Consider the following 22,798-nt stretch of genomic DNA (forward strand, 5'->3'; position numbering starts at 1 on the left):
AACCGTGACCACTGCTTCCCCCCAAATGGTAACCCAACACCTCAACCCCTGTTGGGAAGGGTCGTAGCACGAGAAGATAATTCTAAATCGCATGCTCCTATATGACATGGTGCGATTGTATAGTGCCACCGCGTCCCATTCCACAGGCCACCAATGCACTCGTTTCTAAGCCAACTATGACATCTAGTCTATTAATGCATCATGCACAATGATTCCATCATTTATCACATAAGCACATCATCATTTGACATTGAGAAAGTAAACACAACACACATGTCATAATAATATGAGGATGGCTAAACTACATATAATTTGCATGATGACATGGCTAGTCTAGATACATTTGAATGAATGTCAAACAAGCCTTGAAATAAAGTCAAACGTCCTCTCTCCACTTACCTGTCGCGTACAAAGACTCACGCCCGGTACGGGTGAGGTCCGACGCGAGAAACGTAACTTTTAGTGAACCTATCATAAGTGAATGGGGTTAGCATTTCACCACTTTGGGGTCAAACTAATAAGATTTGATGACAAAATCATGTTTAGAATCATAAAAAAAGGTCGCACGTCCATTTTGGGTCCATTCGAACACAAAAATCATATTGGGGGCCTCTCGGGTGGGTCGTACAGCCCACCTGTCACGGCCCACCTGTCTTCACAGGTGGGTGGGTCGGCCCACCGGTCTTGATCGGTGGGCAGGTCAACCCGTCGATCAGCCCCGAGGGCCTGCCCTCTCAGGCGGGTGCCCTCAGGCAAGCCGTTCGGCCCACCGGTCTCGGCCCACCTGAGCGGATGAAAAAACACCATTTTCCTTGAAACCTTCTCCAACCTTTGGGGAATTAAATGGGGCTTTTCCAAACCCATTTTTCACACATTCAAGGTCTCATAAGATGATTCTAACCTAGATCTAAGTTAGATTTAAGGATTGAGAAGCCATCTTACCTTATTTGCTCAAGAACTCTTTCAAAACCCCAAAATCACTTCTTAGCTCAAGAAATCACCAATGCTTCCCCAACCTTGTAGCCACTTCTTCAAATCCTTCAAAATCAACACATAGACCATCTATCAAACCTTAGATTCATCATCTCAAAGGGGATTTACAAGATCTCAAGGAACTCTACCCAAATCAAGGGTTTTACTTGGGTTTGGTGAAAGTTTAAGAAACATAGCCTTTGCTCACCTCTAATCGTAGACCTCGTGTTGGGGATCACTCTTCCGGCGTTGGAATGGGAAGATCAAACCTTGGCGCCACTTAAATCCATTTCTTCTTCCTCTTCCTTCCCCTTTCCTCTTCTCCGTTCTCTTTTTTCCTTCTTTTCCCTCTTCTCTTTACTCTTCTCACCGAACGCCCGAATGTCATAAATGAGAAAATGAAAAACATAATAATACTATTTATACTTTTTAAAACAGCTAGTAACCTCATGGGTGGGTCACACAGGTGGGCGGATGAGCCCACCTGTGACCGCCCACCTGAGGGCTGAAAATTAACCAACAAGTGGGATTTTGATGGAATTCGACTCTCGGCACACGGTATATTATACGTATGTGCTTTAGGATACAGCTACATACCAGCATCATCCGTACATGGCCTTATGATACGTGCACGTGCACAGCTTGGGTACCCGTCTCCTCTGGCATTGACTCGGACTTGTCTGGCCAACCTGTGTTCAAAGTCACCCTTGCCATCATGGTCCATAAGGAACCTGTCTTAACCCTTTCTGGTTCGAGTCCTGCATGGTTAAACTGGGTCAACCGTGTAATTATACCGGGTTTAAAAAGTAGGGTATCACAGTTACTCTTACAATTACGTGTAAGTAGCAATGATGGTTTGTGTCAATGGCTTCATGGTTGGTTAAGATTCTTGGTCATCCATCAAATTAAGGTAATATGTGACAATCAATGGTGATCTTGTGCTTTGAATAAGACTAAGTTTATTGGAGATTTTCCATTTCAATAGTGGATCAGGAGCTTCAAAAGTTCCATCCATTAAGGACTATACTTATCTCATGTGACAAAGCCATGCAACATGGCCAATCGCCTATGTTGTAGCATGCATCAGGGCCAATTCGGTTGGTAAGCTGAGTCTACCACGTACCATAGACTTCATGCAAATCGGAGAATGGTCATGTTCTCATATAAGAACATTCTCGTACACTTTCTCAATGCCATATGGATTCTACTCACTCTAGAGACCTATGTTATTGAGAGAGAGATTGGGACGAAATCCATGGGCAATGGGAGTGGCGTACAAGAAGTTAATTTAGCCTCTGCATATCCAAAGAGTTGAATAGCGGTTTACCTTGTCCTTGCCAATAAACAGTACCACAACCCAAGGTACATTAATTAAAATTCACCTTTGGTCCTAGACATGGGCTGCCCAGCCTAGCATGGGCTATGGTGCACTCAGCTTGTCTCTATATTATAAATATATATTCTAATTAAATTAAAATCTCATCTAATCAACTAAATTATATCATGAGTTAAAATAAGCACTAATAGTTAAATTGAGTTTTAGAAATGAATTTGGGTTGTAGGCTTTAATCCATGAAGCCTTTAAAATTTTAAGCTGGAGGCAACCAAATATGCTTGCATGAATGATAATGGCCCAATTTTTTAGTATCAACCAAGCTCCTGCTATCAATAAATTCGACAAGTATCATCTTGATCCTTAATTAGGTTAGTTTTTAAAATCCCAATGATTGTCCATATAACAAACCATAATTTTTTTTCCGCTAAATATCAGAAAAAGTATATAAGAGAATATGGAATTTACATGATTACCGTTTAGGCATTCTTAGACCAAAACACGTGACCTACATAGAAACTTCAGTTTCACCTTCGACATTGCCATTAGCAAAACTAAAGATTACACTACTTTGCTTTGAGGATCTACCTTCGGCATCAAGTGAGGTCAAAACAAATATTGAGATAAATGCTTGTCATCAATCAAAACAATAGTGTGGTATATCATTACAATCCCAATAAATTTCATGACAAATAAAAGAGGGATAGTCAACCCATAATGGTTAGTTTAATTTTTGGATTACTTATGGTGTAATATTTCTACAAAAAATATTACCAAAACTTTTGCCACGAAGAAATTTGTTTAAATACCCTTTTGTAAGAAGAGACTACATGACTCAACTAAATTCCATAAGTTGGATTGTTTGGTCAAATTCCGTGGTTTATGAAATCTTATAATTCAATAACTATGAGTCCGATTCGATTTAATGAACAATTTTATTTCTACCAAAAAAAAATTCAAAAACACTACCTAATTTCTTAAAACTAAGTAATGTACATCACAGACGTGTTTTTGCTCTTCATACTTGCATATTAGTAACAACAAACAAATGCTCTAGGTGTTTGCATCTATAACATGGTTATTTAATAATTAAAAAAAGAAACAAAAGTTAAAGAACTTCTATTAATTTGGGGAAGGCAAAGTTGTGAACCTAAAAAGCTAATACTAACTATGGTTTCACACTGTTGAGCGAAGGCTGACGATTGTTGATAGGAGGCTTGCAATGAGGCCTCCCAGAGTAATCCATGTGCAACAAGCTCATCACCATATCATCAGTAGCCCCAAGAAGCTTTTTGGACTCAGTTTTGTAGTAATGATCATGAAATTCTGGTGACACTATTTTCCTGCTTGAACTTGAAGAACATTCCAAGCTGCCACAGTTTGAAACAACCTCATCAGAGTCTTGGGATTTGAGTTGGCTGGCCATGGTGTCTGGGAGATCAGGATTTTGCATTCCATCCCAAGGTGCTGAATTCAATGCTTTTGGTTTCAATATATTGCTACTTTTCTGGGATTAAGACCAAAAGGATCCATTGTTAGTGTGGAACAGCAACAACATCAATACAGTGAAATCTCTAAATATAACAAGTTGTTACTCTAATTCTACTTGCAAGCACCCATGCATGTGTTGGGGTGAGTTTGGTTCCTCTCCCTATGTGGTGATCTCTTAACATGGGATTTATTCATCCATGGGGTATTAGACCACGAGTCAATGGTACATTAATTGCTCTAACTCGTGATCCAGGTATCCCTTGGGCGGGGTGTGTGTTTAAAGAGAGAGAGAGAGACCTGATCATTCATGTATTTCTGTAATGTTCCAAGTGTCTTCTTTGAAGAATTTTTATCCTTTCCTGCATCCAAACAACCAAATATTCAAATTGAACATAAAAGCCACCACTCATTGTGTCAAGAACTATTCAAACAATCCTGCATGCAATATAAACTTAGACCGTGCATCAAGAACATGAATTGCAGTTTCCATGCATATTGAAAATAAAAATGAAACAACTCACTTAGATATAATAATAATAATAATCTTGAGCCTCTTAGTATGAAAATTCCTTTAAACATACAAGTCTATTGATACATACATGGATGACGAAAAGGTTAAAACAAAAAGGAACCTTCCTAAAGGCTTCACTTCTTTTCCTCAATTATTCTTAGGTGGGTGGTGTATTGGTACTCCGTAATCAGAAGTGAAAGCTACAAAACCATTTACCCTAATGGCCTTCGTAGAAAGAAGACTTCTATCTCTCAATTTACAGTGTACATTCAATAACTGCATCCCTTCACGGTCAAATTTTCCAACAGAATGAGCTGCACCTGAAATCTTTGGAGTTTTTCCATTCATAGTTTCTTCTTCCATCATATTCTTCCATAAGGTACTACCCTGCAACACTTTCCTTCCTCCCAGCCTTTTGTTGATGGTAGCAGTGGCAGGAACGCCCTTGAAAAGCTCCTGCTAACATAACCCTTCTGATTTAGACTAACAATCTCTTCAAATAAAGTAAAAGATACAAAATAAACGTACGAAAAAATAGATTTACTTATCATTCCACCTTCGGCATTGCCATCAGCAAGGAACAAGACAAATCTGTTCTAATGATAACGTATTGGAAACAACGAATAACAATGGAAAGCGGTGAATCTTCACGTAAGTGAATGTACGTGAACATCCCTAATCTGTGGATATGACATCTGTTAAATGAGGAGACAGAAAATAAATGAACCTACCTTTGAAGCAAATACAGCATCAACTCCAGTTGTCGCAATCCCATTGTTTTCGTTCGTCACTATTGCCTTGTCAGTTGCTACATAAAGAGTTCAAGAGTTAGCCACACACTTCAAACCTTCATAGTATAGTAAACCAATTTTGATATTGTAACTAAATGAAGAAGAAGACGAAGAAGAAAACCAATTTTGATATTGTAACTGAATGAAGAAGTATGCACCTTTATGGGCATGTACAACACTATCCCTTCGGGCAACATAAGTGAGGAGAAGCCCAAGAACTAAGTAAGCAGATCTTAAAAGGACCATCTCTGTGTCTTCCTTCCTTCTTTCCTTGAGTATGTTTGGTCTTTGCTCAACAACAAATGAGAGTGAAAATGGACAAGAGCATATGGTTTTATGGAGAGAGTCCAAAGTTCCAACCCAAGTCAAAGCTAGGGTTCCAACATCTCTTTTTTTTTTCTTTTTTTTAATTTTTCTAGAAGATTTAACTAAAATAAAAATTTGGCTCTGTCTATAGTAACACATAGATCTTTGGGAGACTCAAAAAACAGAGTTGAAAGCTTGAAAAGTTGAAAGAGTGGCTTTGTGGGTTGGCTAAAGGGTATGACTTGGGAATGGAAGATACGGGTGTTTGTGCCTGTCAACTACCATGCATGCAACAAGGTTAGGGTACCCACTAAACCTAGGGTTCCTATATTATTAATTAAATTTAAAATTGTTTATATTTTGGGAATTCTCTAGTCCCCATGTAAACATATAAATAATTAGAATACGGTCTAAGGTAACTTTTGCATTAGTATCATGCGGACTCAAAAGTGAGTCACATTCAAAGGTAGACGCCAACTTGTCTATGGCACGGTTTCTTATAGTAGTGGAGGCGATCCTCGCTAACCATGGCTTAAGCTTGGCCGAGTGCCCCTTAAGTGTGAAGGGACAACTCTATTTCAGATTAGCTAACCTCATAAGTCTCAGGTTTTGGCTTTTGAGTAGGTTCAAAGTGGTCCAACCTAGGGAGAAGTGCCCTAGGGTTTAGGGTTCGAAGTGCATCTTTGTGATAAGGTCTAATCAGAATCGTATCTCTACAAAAACCGAAATTTTGAGCTAAAATATAGTTTATTTCTTGAGATATATATATATATATATATCCACCTCAGACTAAGGAACCGTTTGGTATAGTTCTTAAAAAACGTTTCTATCGTTTTTTCGTTTCAATAGAACGGAAAAACGTTAAAAATTGTTTGGCAACCATATGATGTATTCCTGATGAGTTTGAGCACGGCGTAGACTGCGCGTGTGAGAACTGTGTTGCGGGGCAGCGGTTCTGAGGCCGAGCTGAGCTCCAGCCTTGATACCGATGCCGGGCTGTGTACTCTGATGTTTTTGATAATTTCCTGTATATATTTGATATTCAAACTTTATTCTTTTTGTGTATATATATATCATGCCTTCGGGCCCAAATGTATATAATTATGGTAACACCATTTGGGTATCAGGTATATGAGAATTATTACAGGTTGAATCCTCGACTTCACTCTCAAGTTCCCGATAAAATACACTCGCCCTCTTTTTTCACCTCTGCCTTTCACATTTGCACACATAGAGCTGGAGAAGAAGAAGACCGATCGCCGGAGAAGAGAAGCCCGATTGATTTTGAATCCTCGACTTCACTCTCAAGTTCCCGATAAAATACACTCGCCCTCTTTTTTCACCTCTGCCTTTCACCTTTGTGCACACAGAACTGGAGAAGAAGAAGACCGATCGCCGGAGAAGAGAAGCACGATCGACCTTAAATCCTCGACTCAGCAGGTACGCCTAGCTCTCTGCTCGTTTTCACTCAAATAGGTATGCCCTAGCTTTTTGCATCTTCTCTGATATGTTGATGATGGATCATGACCTCAATAAACCTTATAATACCCTGATCTACAACCCAAATCAAGATTGGAGAGTTCGGTATTGTTTACCTCTAAAGCCTCTGCAATTTGAGAGTTCAGACTTGGGTTTTTCGAGGGTTAGTGGTTTAGTTAGTGGTTAGCACTTATTGTGAACCAGAGAGAACCAAAGAGGGTTTCACAATCGTCTTCTCCAGATTTATGCTAAATCTGGCTACATCTTAGATGCTCAAGACCTATTCAAAAAAATGTCTCACAGAGATGTTTTTTCATGGAATGCAATGCTTCCTTCTCCTGAGTTCTACTTCTGGTTCTAATTTTGTTTCTGTTTCTTGAATTCATCTTCCCATTTCTATTATGCTTCTTCAAATGTGAACTTGATTTGGATCAATCTCATTTTGGAGCAAAGTGCCCAGCAAAATAGAAACCACAGCAACTGGTCCAATGGCAATATCTCTTGAGCTCCCTATGATGGCATAGATTAGCCATGGAACAAAGCTGGAGTCTGTAACACTACACAACTAGCAAGAAATAAATAAAGTAACAAGCAGAACACATAAATCTATTATAGGTTTATAAGCCAATGTAAGGTACTGACCAGTAATGTAAAAACTTACAAAGCCCATATTGAGGAGCAAGATTTGCAAGCTTTGCATACCCAATGTCCTATATTAAAAGTTAAAAAAAGCATTACGATTGTTCATTTGCAGACACAAATCGGTTCATGTATATGTTAGAGCGTTTTATCTACCTGAGGAATACAAAGGCTTGCAATGGTTAGTCCTGCAATGAGGTCGCCTCTGAATTTAGTTAAATTGTAGCATCTTCCCCATTGTCTGATGCAACTGGTATGTCATCTTAAAGATCATTCTCAATCATCAATTTAATTGTCCTATTAAGAAGTTGGGTTTCAGAAATGAAATGCAAATTACAAAGTCCAACCATATGATCATGCAATTGTGCATAGTTTTAATGATGATGAAAGTCAGGCCATTGCGTGAGCATTTTGAATTCTGTGGAGTTCAAAAAGGTTAACAATTTGTATTATATTGAAAGGAAAATCTCTAGAATAAACAGTAAGTACTTCAAACAGCTTATTATAATAAACACACTAGCACTTACTAATAATTTGGATAGCTTGATTTCTTTGTTGCTTTGCTTGGTTTTATTGGTCTTTCCATTATCTCTCCCCAAATCTGATTTTATTGGAGCTTTGTTACTTTGCTTGGGTATGATTCCAAATCTGATTTCTAGATTTCTTTGGTAATTTTTATTTGATAATTGTAATAAGACATTGTTACTTGGGTTTCTTTGTTACTTTGCTTGGTCTTATGTTGCTTATATTACTTTTTGTCTCTTTAGTACAAGAAATTGTTAGTCTTCATATATGTAAGTTTTATTTACAAATGCTTGTATCATATTTAGAAGATGAGCTTTGTTATTTCTTTTTTTAGTGTTCAGTCTTTTTTAACTCAGTGTGCTAACTTTGTACACTAACTTATAATGTCTAGCTATTATGTCTGGAAGTAGTATCCCTGCGGTTAAGTGGTCAGAACTTAAGACCACTGTTTTCATTGAGGCAATGAAAGAAGTTGTAAAATATGGTCACAAATCCGGCAATTCATTTAACAAAACTGGATGGGAAGACATTACAAAGCAATATCAGAAGGCTTTAAATCATACAGTTGGGAGAGAATAATTACGCAACAAGATGAACAAGTTGAAACATGAGTACCAACAATTCAAGAGACTACTTGACGCAACTGGATTTGGGTGGAACTCAATAACAAAATCAGTCACAGTTGATGATGAGTTCGTATGGGATAGGGCAATGCAAGTACAATAGATCTCACTAGCTAGTTGAATTATTTCATAATTAGATTGCAATGAGTAGTACATCAAAGTGATATAATGACTGCTTATGCAAGCAAATCCAGGTTGGTTGAAATACAAGAAGTATGGACTAAACAACTGGCCAGATTTTTGCATGGTATTTGGGGATGCCTATGCTAGAGGTAACTTAGGGGTTGACAGCGCTCAAGATTTGGATGACATCGAAGCTGTTAATACTGTTGATATTGAGCAAGTCTTTGAATCCCCTAGTACCCCGGTGCATTTAGGCACGATTGACCCCTTCCATGAGGATACTCCTACTCCAACTCTAACCACCACAAAGCGAAATCTTGATAGGACACCCACGGGATGAAGAAAAAAAAAAGAGTCACAATAAGGGAGATAGCCACGTCAAGGACTTGTATGGGAAGTATTTATCCATTAAAATTAAGAAAGCATTCAGTACTTCCGTTACATCTCCTGTTCGTGGTGGGAAAGGTGCATCTCATCCTCGAGATTTCAGTGTGAGTGCATGTAAGGCGGTATTATCCTCCATACCGAATATGTCAAAGGAGATATACATGAAGGCCACTAGTCGTATGTGTGCTGATCCTAGTTGGAGGGAGTTGTTTGTCTGTGCAGAGCCTGTTAAGAGGACTTGGCTTTTAGATGCCTTGGAGTAGTTGAGGCGGTGTTTGAATGCTACTTTTGATAATTTTGGATTCAGGACAATACTTTCGATGATGGCTACTTGTGTTTTATTTCTTTTGTTTTTTTTTTTAATTGATGTGTAATGTTGAACATGTATTTTGGATTGAGACGATGTATCAAATTGTTATGTTTTGCAATTATTTGTTTCAAATAACTAAATGCAGTTGTCAATTTATTGCAGTTATGTCAAATGCATTATGTTCTACTTCTAGTGATGAAGAAGATACGATCATTTACATGGGAATGGAATTACAGAGTGAGACTGTATCTATTCGAGAACCATATAGAGATAGTGTATTTCCAGGTGCTGTTATGATGCATGAGGTATTGAATGGGCATGCCAACAGATGCTATGAAGAGTTTAGGATGGAACGTCATGTCTTCCTCAACCTATGTGATTATGTTAGACATAGGGGGTGGTTGAAAGACACGACCAACATCCGAGTGGATGAACAGCTTGGAATGTTCCTATGGATTGTTGGGAAGGGTTCAAGTAATAGGGACACCCAAAATCATTTCAACCACTCAGGATAAACAGTTAGTCGAATATTTAATGTTGTCTTGATTGCAATGCAACGCCTGGCTAAGAAGAAAATCAGACCGCCAGACTTCAATATGATACCGATAGAGATTACACAGAACCCGAAATACTACCCTTTTTCTAAGGTAAATATGTTAATATGATATATATTTGTAATTAAATATATGAATATTTATATTCTTATATGTAATGACCATTTAATTGTCACTATATGTCATAGAACTGTATTGGCGCCATAGATGGAACTCACATCCATGCGATAGTTCCAAGAGAGGATCAAAATCGATATAGGAATCAAAAAAGGATCACAACTTAAAATGTGATGTATGCATGTTCATTTGACATGCGATTCACATATGTGTATGCGGGATGAAAAGGTAGTGTAAATGATTGTCGAGTACTTGAACAAGCAATGAGTGATCCTCGATTGAGTTTTTCACATCCACCTCCAGGTATTAACTTTATAATAGTATATTAGATTTTCATTTGAGTATATACGTAATAACATATATTATTTTTTATCTGTAGGAAAGTATTATGTTGTCGACTCTGGGTATGCTAACCAATCTAGATTTTTGACACCATTTAGGGATGAGAGATACCATCTACCAGACTACAAAGAGTGTAGAAGATCCCCAAGAACAGCAAAAGAGTTGTTCAATTATAGACATTCATCACTTCGGAATGTCATTGAATGTGCATTTGGGGTATTGAAGAACAAATTTTAAATTTTAAGGCTAACGCACCAGTTCCCAATGAAAGCTCAGGCATCAATCGTACTGGCATGTTGTGGGCTACACAACTATATTTGAGAAGAGAATATTGTTGATGTTAAATTCATGGGGATGAGTGATGATTTAAAAGTTATAGAAGATGACTTGAATCATTCACATGAAGATTTCGTTGATCATTCTACAGTACAATCAATTCAATGAAATCAGGCAAAAGAGATGAATGTCACTAGGCTAAGAATTACAAATGCAATGGCTAGACAAAAAAGGATGCCAGAACTAGTTGAAAACTAAAACCAATAACTATTTTGACAAAACTGAAAACCTAAATTGATGTTTCAAGTAATGTAGTACTTGTTTTATGTTACATTTATGTATGTGGTACAAGTTGATATATTATTATGAATGTCATATGTTTGGATGCTATATTAACTTCTTTGATATTTAAATTATTGTTACAGATGACTTCTTCAATGCCCCCACTCATAAGAGCAAATTATGAAATTTGCGGGAAGAGTTGTGGTAAATATACAGCCAAGTTGGGTAAAAATATTGGAAGAGAATTTTTCAAGTATCAAGATTCATGTAATTTTTTCATATGGGTGGACCAACTACATCTATGTAGATGTGGTAAAGGTCAATGTAAAGTACAAACTTCGATGAAAGGTCTAAACAATGGACAATATTTTCTATGTTGCCCAAATTCAACTGGGATAATTTATTTCTACGATTGATTTATACCTATAGATAATTTTAGATTTTTTTTTAATTCGATGTTAAATTTCAACGACCCTTATCACATCTATTATTTGATATAGGCTGATAACCGTGGATGTGGTATGTTTGTATGGTTGAAAGATAAAATACATATCTCTACCATACAACATACATTATGTTCAGAAAGCTCAACATCAACATCAACATCATCCACACCACCGTCCACTTCAAACGAGTACATAAAAGGATATCTGAAAGGGACACTTAAAGGATTAGAGGACCAAACAAATAAGATGAAAGACATCCTCCATGCATTCAAGTCTTTAGACTTGGACAAAAAGTGCAAATTTGGGGAATTATGTAATAATTAACTTGGACAAGGCATTGTTAATTCTGTATTTTATTCATCCTTTTAAAACCATATTTTTCTTAGTTGGTATGTAATATTTTATTATCCCAAAGGATTTATATGCTTACAGTATTTTAATGTTATTTTGTAATTATTGACTTAAAAGAAAAGAAAAGAGAAAAAAAAAACCGTTTCTGAAACAAACATTACCAAACGGCAGAACTGTCCTTTTTTTGTTCTGAAACTATTCTAGAAACAGATTCACCAAATAGCATTAAATCATTTAAAAACGGCATTTTGACACAGAAACTGAAATTTCTGTTTTTGACACGAAACGGAGTTTCTGGAACAAAAACGATACCAAACGCGCTCATATGTATATTAGTGAGGAGAACTCATGGCAGAAGGATTATACGTTTCTTGAATTCATGGATTGGAATTGGACCAAATTGTCATACAAGTCACTGATAGTGTCTTCCTAGCCAAGGAGTCAGCCTATGTTATTTATCTCCCTTAGAAAAAACTTGAAAATATTCAAAATAAGTAAATAAATACAAGATATCCTCCAGTATCGATCTGATATGCAAAGGTGAATTATAGTTGTTTCTTTGTAGATGGGCAATCAGTTCCTTGGTATTTGACTCAATAATTGTCCGTCAATGCCATCCTTCAAAAATGGATTTCATCGTCGCCGATCTTATCACCAAGGATAAATGTTGCTGGTGAAGACATCGTAAATAACGAAAGTCCATAATGATCACGACAAATGAAACCAAAGCCTGATCCATTTATCTGTGTCAGTAATCATACTAGTGTAACAATTCATAATCTGGTATATAGTTAATTTATCAAAAGTTAAGGATTAAAATGGCACTTTAGTGATGATTGTTTAGGGAAAAAAGGTATATGTGGGGGACTGTGGCACTTGCGCCTAGACACATGGAAAGTGAAATGACCCTAACCCCATTAAATGGAAAATCATATCTCTGGGAATGCTTTCTCGTGCACTCCCATTGTCACTCGCGTATGCATAATAATTGCATTCCCCCTACAGAAAAAACTTCTCCAAATGTTCATTACAATTTATGATCAAGGCTAAGCCTCCTGTCTTCAATAAGGTGTTCGAGTCAGAGATTCGGTCACCAGATTAATTAAGAAAAAGTAGAGTATACATGGGAAAAAAAATATTTTGCCCGGGGGGGGGGGGACAAGGATAAATATTTAATTGTAAATATGAACATTCAAACTTGGAAAACAAACATGCGGGGTATAGTTCTGATTGTTTGAAACGACTATTTCATTACTATTATTCCCTTAACCCTGTCAAGAATGGGAAGGAAAGAAACACTTATAAAGATCTTGTTATTAACACTTTTTTTCTTTCTTTTGGAGAGAGACTTCTAAGCTTAATGAATATGTGGTGGCACCCATTCATTGAAAATGTAATTAAGTAAAAATGAGATTAGCTATTTCTTTTATGGGAAAAACAACGGTGACCAATGAAGGGGTGCACATGGATATCAATAGAGGTGATATTTGAGATTCACAAGGATGGGGAACGTCATTTCACTACCCTCTATATTTGGATGCAGAGGCCAGACGACAGGGATAGTTCATTTCCCCTTTTTTCTATTTTTAATTTGGACCACTAGTGGGAAATCTGTCTTAGTGTAGAAAAATGGATAATATCTAATTTTCTTAACAAAAGCCCTTCTTTTTTAAATAAAAAAAAAAAAAAGGAAAACTACCTGATTATAGAATACTCGATCAAACGGATGATTTTCTCGCCAACTACGGATTCCATACCCTCATGAATTGAAAATCTATAACCCCAATTTATATGGGAATACCATTTAAATGACCTATGTCTATTTGAATGGCCTTTGTTAACCCTGTCTTTAGTTGATAAAAATCTATCCAAACACAAAAACACACATAATGATCATCCCATTTCCTGTAAAATAAAAAATCTTATTAGTATTTTATATTAGCCCCAAGATGGTGTGGGGACAAGCTTGCCCATAAGTAAATTTTCTTTACCAGGCAAACTCCTCGAATTAATATTCTTCTCTTTTTTAAATTGTGAAAGAGAAGAGGTGGTGATGAGCAAGCATATACCCCCAAAAATTGAAACATCAGGCCGCATAATTAGCATATGAAATCAAGAACTTTAACGAGGAACATGGGCAGGTGATCATTGTATGGAATCACTACTCATATCATTAACAATTAATAAAGCAATAGATTAAAAGTTAATTAGGGGATAGAACACGAGGGCGTGGCTTCCAACTTTAGAATGGTGGGTGCCCTTGAGAATGGTGTGGACAGTGACCACAAGTACTCGGTTGTTCTACATGCACTTCAAGCTGGTGGTTGAAAACCACATGCATGCCGTGAACGTTTTTCCATCTACGTAGGAAATTGTGCCATGTGTCATGTTGTATTCGTCTATAAGTCACATTTTTCTTGCCACGTGGTGCATTGCTATGCGTGGATACATCGTATCCATAAACAATTTTGGAAATGATAAAAAAGTCTTGGAAAAATATTTCTTAAACCTATGAACGACGGTTCATCCACCACCTTACTTAGGGTTCACAAACCTTGGTAGATTTTTAGTTTCTTCCCAAAATATTTTCCCGCTACCCTCTTACGACGTATGCATCTTAAGTGTTGCAATAAAATCCAAAGTTCTTATAGAAAACCAAACTTTTTAACACCATATGTCTCATGATCAGATTGCAAATGCACCAGTACGTAGTTTGATTGTTATTAAGAGAAGGTGTACGTATAACAAGTTTAGAACAAGATTCATAGCACAGAAATGAAGAATTGAAAATGGAAAAATGAGAACAATCAGGGATAATAACACAACGTATACGATTTCAATTATTAAAGAAGGAAAAGGCTTATGACTTGAGGAGTTCTATTGGTCTGGATGAAATTTTCTGTTACCTAAGTTGTCAAAACTTTCCTACCATCAAGACTCGCAGCCAAACAAATGAAATTTCAAAGGGTATTTTAGAAAAAACCAGAACAGTCGAGGAGAATAACATAACATATATGAGTTTCAATCATGGAAGAAGGAAAAGGTATATGACTTGAGGGGTTCTAATGGTCCGGATAAAATTTTTCTTTTTCTACCACCTGGGTTGCATAAACTTTCTTGCTCTCTAGGCTCGTAATCAAAGAAAAGACATTTCAAACCTAGGAGGGTATTTGTGTACCTAAAGAAGAAGTGAATTATTCAATTTCTTTGATAGTAGGAAAGTTCCTACAACCCCCTACCCCCTGCCTCCAAAAAAAAAAATTCCTTTTCATGATAAAAATATTTTGTTTGAGCAAACGTCAAGAAATACAAGAATAAACAAAATCAGATCGGCATAACACACAGAGATGTAACGTGGTTCACACACTGATGCATGGAAAAGATAACAAAGGCATGTTCTTCCTCATCGATGTCTGTTAAGAACTAACGATGGACTCTCTGGTGGTTTACTCTCATGGGTACGGAGAAAGCTGGAGTTTCTGAGGCCTTAGGGATTCAAAGTCTTCATGTGAATGTGCAGTTGCAGAGTTTGTTAGGTTCCATGGGAGAGGAAGTCGGTGTGGACTGTGAAGGGTCCTTTCCTGCTCGAAAGTGCAAAACTATACTTAATGAAATACAACTCTGGTTTGTCTTTTTGAGGACATGGTCACATGGCTGCAACCCACACAAAGTGTGTTGAGGTCTTCACTCTTGAATCTTGAGAAGGGGGTATGTGGATTTAATGGCATTTTGAGAAGAGTGTCAAGAGATCTCAACCCCTTGAGACATAATTTTGAGAATCCACCAGAACCAGGATTTCAAAACTCCGAATCAGTAATGATTTGAATCGGTTATAATTTGTTGGAAAATTGATGGAAATCGGTGTCAATCGGCTAGAATGGTCAATGCTGATTCCAAACCAGTTCGATTCCCATTTTTTTAAACCATGATAAGAACTGCAAATTTGAATCGGTGCAAAGTAACAAAGTTGCCTTTTTTTACATGAATCTCACATGTTTGATGAAATGGTGCAAAATAACAAAGGAACCAAAAGTTACGAAATTTTTTCCACACATATCGATACCAAACATATTTCTCATTATAGTTCTATAATGTATCTTGCCTAGTAGTAAGTACTACGTAGTAACCAAACGATTGTTATTTATGGCTCATAATTTATTCTCATAAATAGATTATGGAAAAAAGAATCATGAAAGGCAGTGTGGCCCCTATGTCAAGACACATAAGAGAGCGAAATGACCGCCCAACTCTACATGAAAGATAGAAATTTCATGGCTGTTGTTTCTTCCACGTGCGTTCCCACTGGTCCCTATACTAGTGCAGAAGCCACGCTGTCTTTTAAGGAATCCTCTCCCATGGATTATATATACAAATAGAACTTACTCCAAAGAGCTTCTAGCTATAAATGCAGTTAAATGACATAAAAATATCAAAATTGAAATGTTATTGTTTCTTTAATTATTCCTTTTCGCATTTAGATTTGGAAAAAAAATTTTGTCGATCACCCAAGGTGAAGAGAAATTATCTAGTGAAGAGAAATTATCTTCATCAAATGTGATATGCCGCTATTATTGAACTCTTGGAATAGTGAGTCATCATTAATTCCCACATCCTATCAACAAAGGTCCAAAGTGTCCTTTCTAAGTTCATTTAAAGGTTATATCATGTGGATTAAGAGACCCACTCTTCACTGTAGGTGAATTAAACTTGATCCTTTAAATTTATAAGGAGGGAGCACACCATTCAATGGACATATTTTCTTTTTCTTTCTTTAGCTTTCCCGGTGGAGATAGATACTATTGTTTTTAAAAGATTGAGGACACAATTACCATCATTTCAACAGGTAGAGGCATAGTTCTAAAAAATGGAATGGGACAATCAATAGCAGTCGGATCGGAACGATATCAAGCTTGACCATCCTCAATCCTTACCTTTCCGATCTTGTTTCACATGTATGATTCAAGGGTAAAATCATAATAAAAACTGATTTTTTCTTAACAGAGGTAGATCCGTCCGATATGATCTGATCCAGTCCGTTCCGAAATGGTATCAAAATGGTATCAGCCTTGACCGATCTATGACCATTCTTGAGTTTTAGAAGCTTGGGTAGAGGAGACGCTCTCCTAGTGCTTGACAAAATCCATAATTCTGATCAACATTGGTGGCAATAACTACATCAACAACTATCTCCTCTCCCAAAATATAAACATGTAATACCCTACAATTTTTAGGCATTAACTTGGACGTTTGGATTTTTTTACAATTATATTAAACACTACTTTAGTCATTTCTAGTTGCCATTAGATAATGTTTTGATTATTTTAACCCTATTTTATATTTGAGATCATAATTAAATTCTCTACCTAAAGTCTTCCATTATCATTGTTATCACTTACGAGAGTTGGTGAATTTAATAAGAGGCCTGATATCATGATCATTTGATCAATGTCTATGAGGCTTGCAACTATATCCTATATTGGTTTGGGTCACCACACAATGAGCAAAATTTACAATGGTAAAACCTATTGAGATCTCCTTATTAGAATCTTATCGCAATGAACGATAATTAAATACTATCAAGCTTCCTTGGTTCCTTCATTTTCCCCTTAATTTATGGAGATAAATTATGCCAATCTCCTTTATTATCAAATCCAAAGATGTTGGATGGAAAAATATATTCCATCCTATAATCTAAATAATTGATATTTCTATGAAAATCATTCATATCAATAAGTGTTAGAAATATTCATTCAAAACATACACGTAAATAACACATTTAATAAGGGGAATAAAATAACACATTTAATAAGGGAATAAAATAACACATTTAATAAGGAGAATACTTATCTAAATCATAAACAAACCAAGGTTGATGACGGCAAACTCAAACACCATATAGAGCATTAAGAAACTAAAAACATATGGAAAAACTTAAGATAACGGTAAGGCTAAGTCATACCATCAGTCACTTTCCTTAAGATTATAGATGCCACCTATGGTAGAAATCAAGTTCTTGTGAATTAGTGTCCAAGATAAAATAGCCCACAAGCCCCTCCAATAATTGTTGCACTCATATACCAAACCACATCGAGACACTACAAAATTGTGTTCAATTGGATATAAAAACCTATGAATACTGTAGGCGAAGAAAAACAAAATTTGTGATTATCTCTCAAAATTATTAGAGAAATAAGCTAAACCACCTCTCTATAAATAGGGGAGGAAAAGATACCACCAAGAGTTGCCTTCAAAAGAAATACCCAAACATCATGTATTTTTTTACTGAATGTTGACCAGTCAAACATGTTTTTAATAGTCATACCTATTGGTTATTTAGGTGTATATTAGAAAAAAGGTAAACCTATAACAAAATTTCTATAAAGAAATCAAAATATTTTGAATCATAAATTATTTTTTAATCATCTATTTTAAAACTCTTTAAAATTCCAACAATCCTACACGATTCAGAATAATCAAATAATCGACAAACAGAATTGAGCACATTAAAAATAGTAGGATGTGATATTGCAAATGTATTCTAAACTTGAATCTACATTAGATATGATAAGTCACGTTGTAAAGTACAAGCTAAATCAGACTTCTTAAATCTTTTCTCAGCAGTGAAGTCAACTAATTTATCATCCACATCCTACCATTCCCCTCTTTTGATTAAGTGAATATTTTGTACCTTATACCCATAATAGAATCATATATGTTTAGAGAAAATCATCTTTAAAATTATCATCAGCAGGTGACTTCACCTCTTATATCCACTTAGGTCAGTCCATAGTAAGCACCACAGTTAACTTACTACAACATTTTATTGTAACATTGGTTGAATAAGAGTCATATAACTCATCATTCAATCATTATAATGAATGTTACTTTTCAAACTAACAAAAATGAGTAAAGTAGTACTAAACAAATCATCTCATGACTTCATTTGAACCTAATTTCAGTGATCTCCTTTTATGACTTATGTAATGGGTCATTTTCTTGTTCCTTTAGATGAAACATATAACCTTAGTGAACCAAGGCTTTGTTATATAGTCAATAACAATGGCACCATTTATATATTCCTTCACCAAATTATATCCAAGTCATACATATCTCATCTTTTCATTATACTTTACCTCTTGCCTTAGTAATAGCAACATACTTATCACAATGTAATAATATAGGAAGTACTAATCATAATTGAAAACCAACCATTAAGTTTTTTCGTCATTTTTATACCAGCTTTCTCAAAACCACAAGTTCAATTTCTATAATGGAACTTCTACAAAAAGTTTGAATTTTGATTTCTGTTAAATCATATATTCACCCACCAAATATGTGTATACTACCACTAATAATAATAATAAAAAAAAATTATGTCAAAGGACATGAATTTTGGTAATCGAATCTAGACTCATATTTTAAATTTTACGCATAGCCTTCTAAGCAAATATTTAAACCAATACATCAAAACTCAAGCATCTCTTTGATCAAAGATTCAATATGTAATGATGCACATCCTTAACTACACCCCCAATTTTTCTGTTTCACCGAAATCATAGTTACATAAGGCAATAGCATAATCACAAAATGAGAATCTATATATCAAGTAATTCAAAACTCCCACAATTCCATGGTTACTTCTAATGAGATAATCGAGAATTTCTCATTGCATGTTAATAATTTCATATTATAATGCAATACATGGTTAACTCAAAAATTCATATATATATATAGTTGTATAGATTTCAATTTCATATTCACACATATACTAATATCTATTCATAAAATTGGAACTAAAGTCCAATCAACAGCGATTATTAAGCCAATTGACTTAAATAACAAAAAAACTAGGTCAAATAAATTAAGCCAAAGTGTTAAAAAATAGTTTTATGTTCCAACGTCTAACACACTTTATCTGACGTTCAATATAACTTTGTCGACGTTAGTAATTATTATTATTATTATTATTATTATTATTATTATTATTATTATTATTATTATTATTATTATTATTATTACTATTACTATTACTATTACTATTACTATTATTATTATTATTATTATTATTATTATCCAATTAACTTAAATAACAAAAAAAAAACTAGGCCAAACAAATTAAGCCAGAGTGTTAAAAAATAGTTTTATGTTCCAACGTCTAACACACTTTGTCTGACGTTCAATATAACTTTGTCGACGTCAATAATATATTGGGCTCAAATCCAGCATTGAAAAGATTTTAACTTATGTCGTAAGAAATTATCACATATCTTGAGAAACCCTGACATTTAAATGCCTTATCCAATGTCGAGCAAGCATTTGCTGTTGTCGAAGAAACCTCACCCGACATCTATAAAACCTTGACCGACATCATTAACCATTAAAAAAATTCTAAAAAATTCCAATTAATCCATTAGACATACTTGTAGGGTGCAATAGAACCAATAGACGACGATCATAGAACAATACAAATTTTCAGCGTTCGAATCTTGATGAATATAGCCATTAAAAATAAAATTCAGGGCGATGGTTACCTGGTCCTCCAACAAAATGTAACACATCAGTGATGATCTCTGTTGAATGTGTTCTTTCCATTGGTCGTAACCCAAAGTTGAAGATGAAGATACTCTCTCTCTCTCTCTCTCTCTCTCTCTCTCTCTCTCTCTCTCTCTCTCTCTCTCTTAATTTTGTAATAATAAAGCATGTTGTAGTTAGGGTTTTAGCCCTAGCCTCACTTTTATAGTAAGGCTTGATGGAGATTACATTCTAATAGACAAGATCATCCCAAGTGATGTGATCCTAAAGAGTAGCCTTTAAGTCATCCTTAATCGCACTATAGGACAATCCTATAAAAGTTATAACATGAAAACTCTCTGTGGTAGAAAATATTTTATTATAGGAAAATTATCCAGTACCACCCCTGAAATTGAAACTGACTCGGAGTAACCCCTAAAAATGAAAATAATATCTACCACACCCCTAAATTGTAACATTGTTAACTGAAAGTGCAAAATGTCCCTTTTACCCTTATACTTAATCTAAAAAGACCCCATTTTCTTCCAAACTCTCTCAGCCGCGACCTTAGCTGGGAGAGTAAACTGTTAGTAGCAGAAGGCCGCAACTCATTTGAGTAGATCTGGCGACTCTGGCGAGGTGCGTTCGGCAGCAGCAATCGAAGCTTGAAGGTTCTTCTTGCAAATCTTTAAAGGCTTGTAGCTTAAAGCCCTAGCAGCAACTGAAGCTTGAAGCCGTAGCAGCAAATCTTCGAAGGCTTGTAGCTTGAAGCCCTAGCAGCAACCAAAGCTTGAAGGCTCTAGCAAAAGCCTTAATAGCAATTGGAGTGACCCCCATTTCCTATCTGTAAGCCAAGAACCGAAGGTAAGTATTGTATAAGCATCAACCTTTCTTTGATTTCAACCTTAAGGGATGCAACCTAGAGGACCAACCCCATTGAAGACAATACTATGTGTTCCCACTTGATGGAGTATGGGTTTTGCTGCTCTATCTTCTCAAAATAAGCTGATGCAAGCCGCTGCTCTGGTCTTCTCAGAGAATGGGTTCTGCTGCTCTGGTCTTCTCAGAGAATGGGCTCTAATTTTATTCTGGATTCTGCTTGTAATCTTCTCAAAACAAGTTATTTGATCATCAAAAGACAAGGTAGCTATGCCTCTGGACTCATACCCTTTAAGGTCCTTTGAAAGGGGCATTTATCAAAAGGGCAGCTATGTTTGGGAGCTTGTAGCCTTTATCCATGCCGCCTTTAGAACAGGGGAGCTCTGTTCTCCATTGATTTGAGTCCATAAGCTTCAATCTTTATTGTTGTGTAGTATTCTAGTTTTAATTCTTCTCATATGTAGTGTTGATTTCAATATCTATTTTTTTTTTTTTTACAGACATACTATGTCATTTAGCTGTGATAATGACTCCTACAACTCCAAATGTCCATTAAATTATCAGAATTTAAGATGTGGATGTAATAGGAAGGCATCAGTGAGGATTTCTGAGTCTATCCAAAATATGAACAAGCTCTACTACTGTTGTCCAGAGTTTTCAAAAGGAGGATGTGGTTTTTTTTTTCATGGTGTTTACCAATTGAAGGCATTCCTGAAACTACTGCACATGAAACCACAATATGTGAAAGGCTTATACAAATAGAAGAACATATGAAGGATGAGCTACAAAAGTTGACTGAAGAAATCCGTACTTTGAAGAATAGCTTGAATGTGATGGGTCAGGTTGTAATGGTAATTGTTGTTGTCTTTTTAATGTATTTAACTGGGTAAAGCTTGCTAGAAGCTTATGAAGGACATATCAAGTTGTAAGCTGTAATATGAATGAAAATGTGATTGATATGGAATTGTTTTATCTAATTGTGGAGTGCCCTGTTTACTATCAACATTGAGGTACAAGATGAGTCAAAATTTACTGGAACTTAAATAAACAAGTCTTGCAACAAATTATTATAATACCATCAAAGAGTATGGCCATGTAATCAAGACCAATGTCAAACACAGAACCACAGTACTATAATACCAATAAAGAGTAAGGCTATGTAGTCAAGACCCTAGTTAGTTAATTCGCGTTTAAAACGCGTTTAAAACGGCATCCCGTTTTTTTCCCGTTTTAAACGCCGTTTGCCGAATTTTTCACAGAAATTCGGTAAAAAACGGGAACGGGGCTATTGAAAGTTTTTTTGCCGTTTTAAACGCCGTCCCGTTTTTTTGACAGTAAAAAAACGGATTTTGAAAAATATAAACGTTTTAAAATAGAAACGTTTAAAACGGGGCTATTTTTTTTTATTGTTATCTAGGTATTTAGAGAATTATTATGCCAATTTATGTCTATATATTGCCCTTTTTTTGATACCGTATTATTTAAATATAAACGTTTAAAACACGTATCGTCCGTTTTTTATTTTTTCCCCTTTTTACCGTATTTGACCG

At 35.8% G+C, this 22,798-nt stretch overlaps 1 protein-coding gene across 1 annotated transcript; it reads right to left on the bottom strand.

The window, feature by feature from the left end:
* Window positions 1-3,376: 3,376 nt before the first annotated feature.
* On the bottom strand, window positions 3,377-4,702 carry LOC122064614. Its single transcript, XM_042628338.1, has 3 exons — window positions 4,628-4,702; window positions 4,094-4,155; window positions 3,377-3,812 (listed from the first exon to the last, which is right to left on the bottom strand). Exons 1-3 carry the CDS (start codon window positions 4,671-4,673, stop codon window positions 3,474-3,476), a joined length of 447 nt encoding a protein of 148 aa, XP_042484272.1. The 5' UTR covers window positions 4,674-4,702; the 3' UTR covers window positions 3,377-3,473.
* Window positions 4,703-22,798: the final 18,096 nt, after the last annotated feature.

Source organism: Macadamia integrifolia, unplaced genomic scaffold, assembly GCF_013358625.1.
Source record: "Macadamia integrifolia cultivar HAES 741 unplaced genomic scaffold, SCU_Mint_v3 scaffold1699, whole genome shotgun sequence".
Taxonomy (NCBI): Eukaryota; Viridiplantae; Streptophyta; class Magnoliopsida; order Proteales; family Proteaceae; genus Macadamia; species Macadamia integrifolia.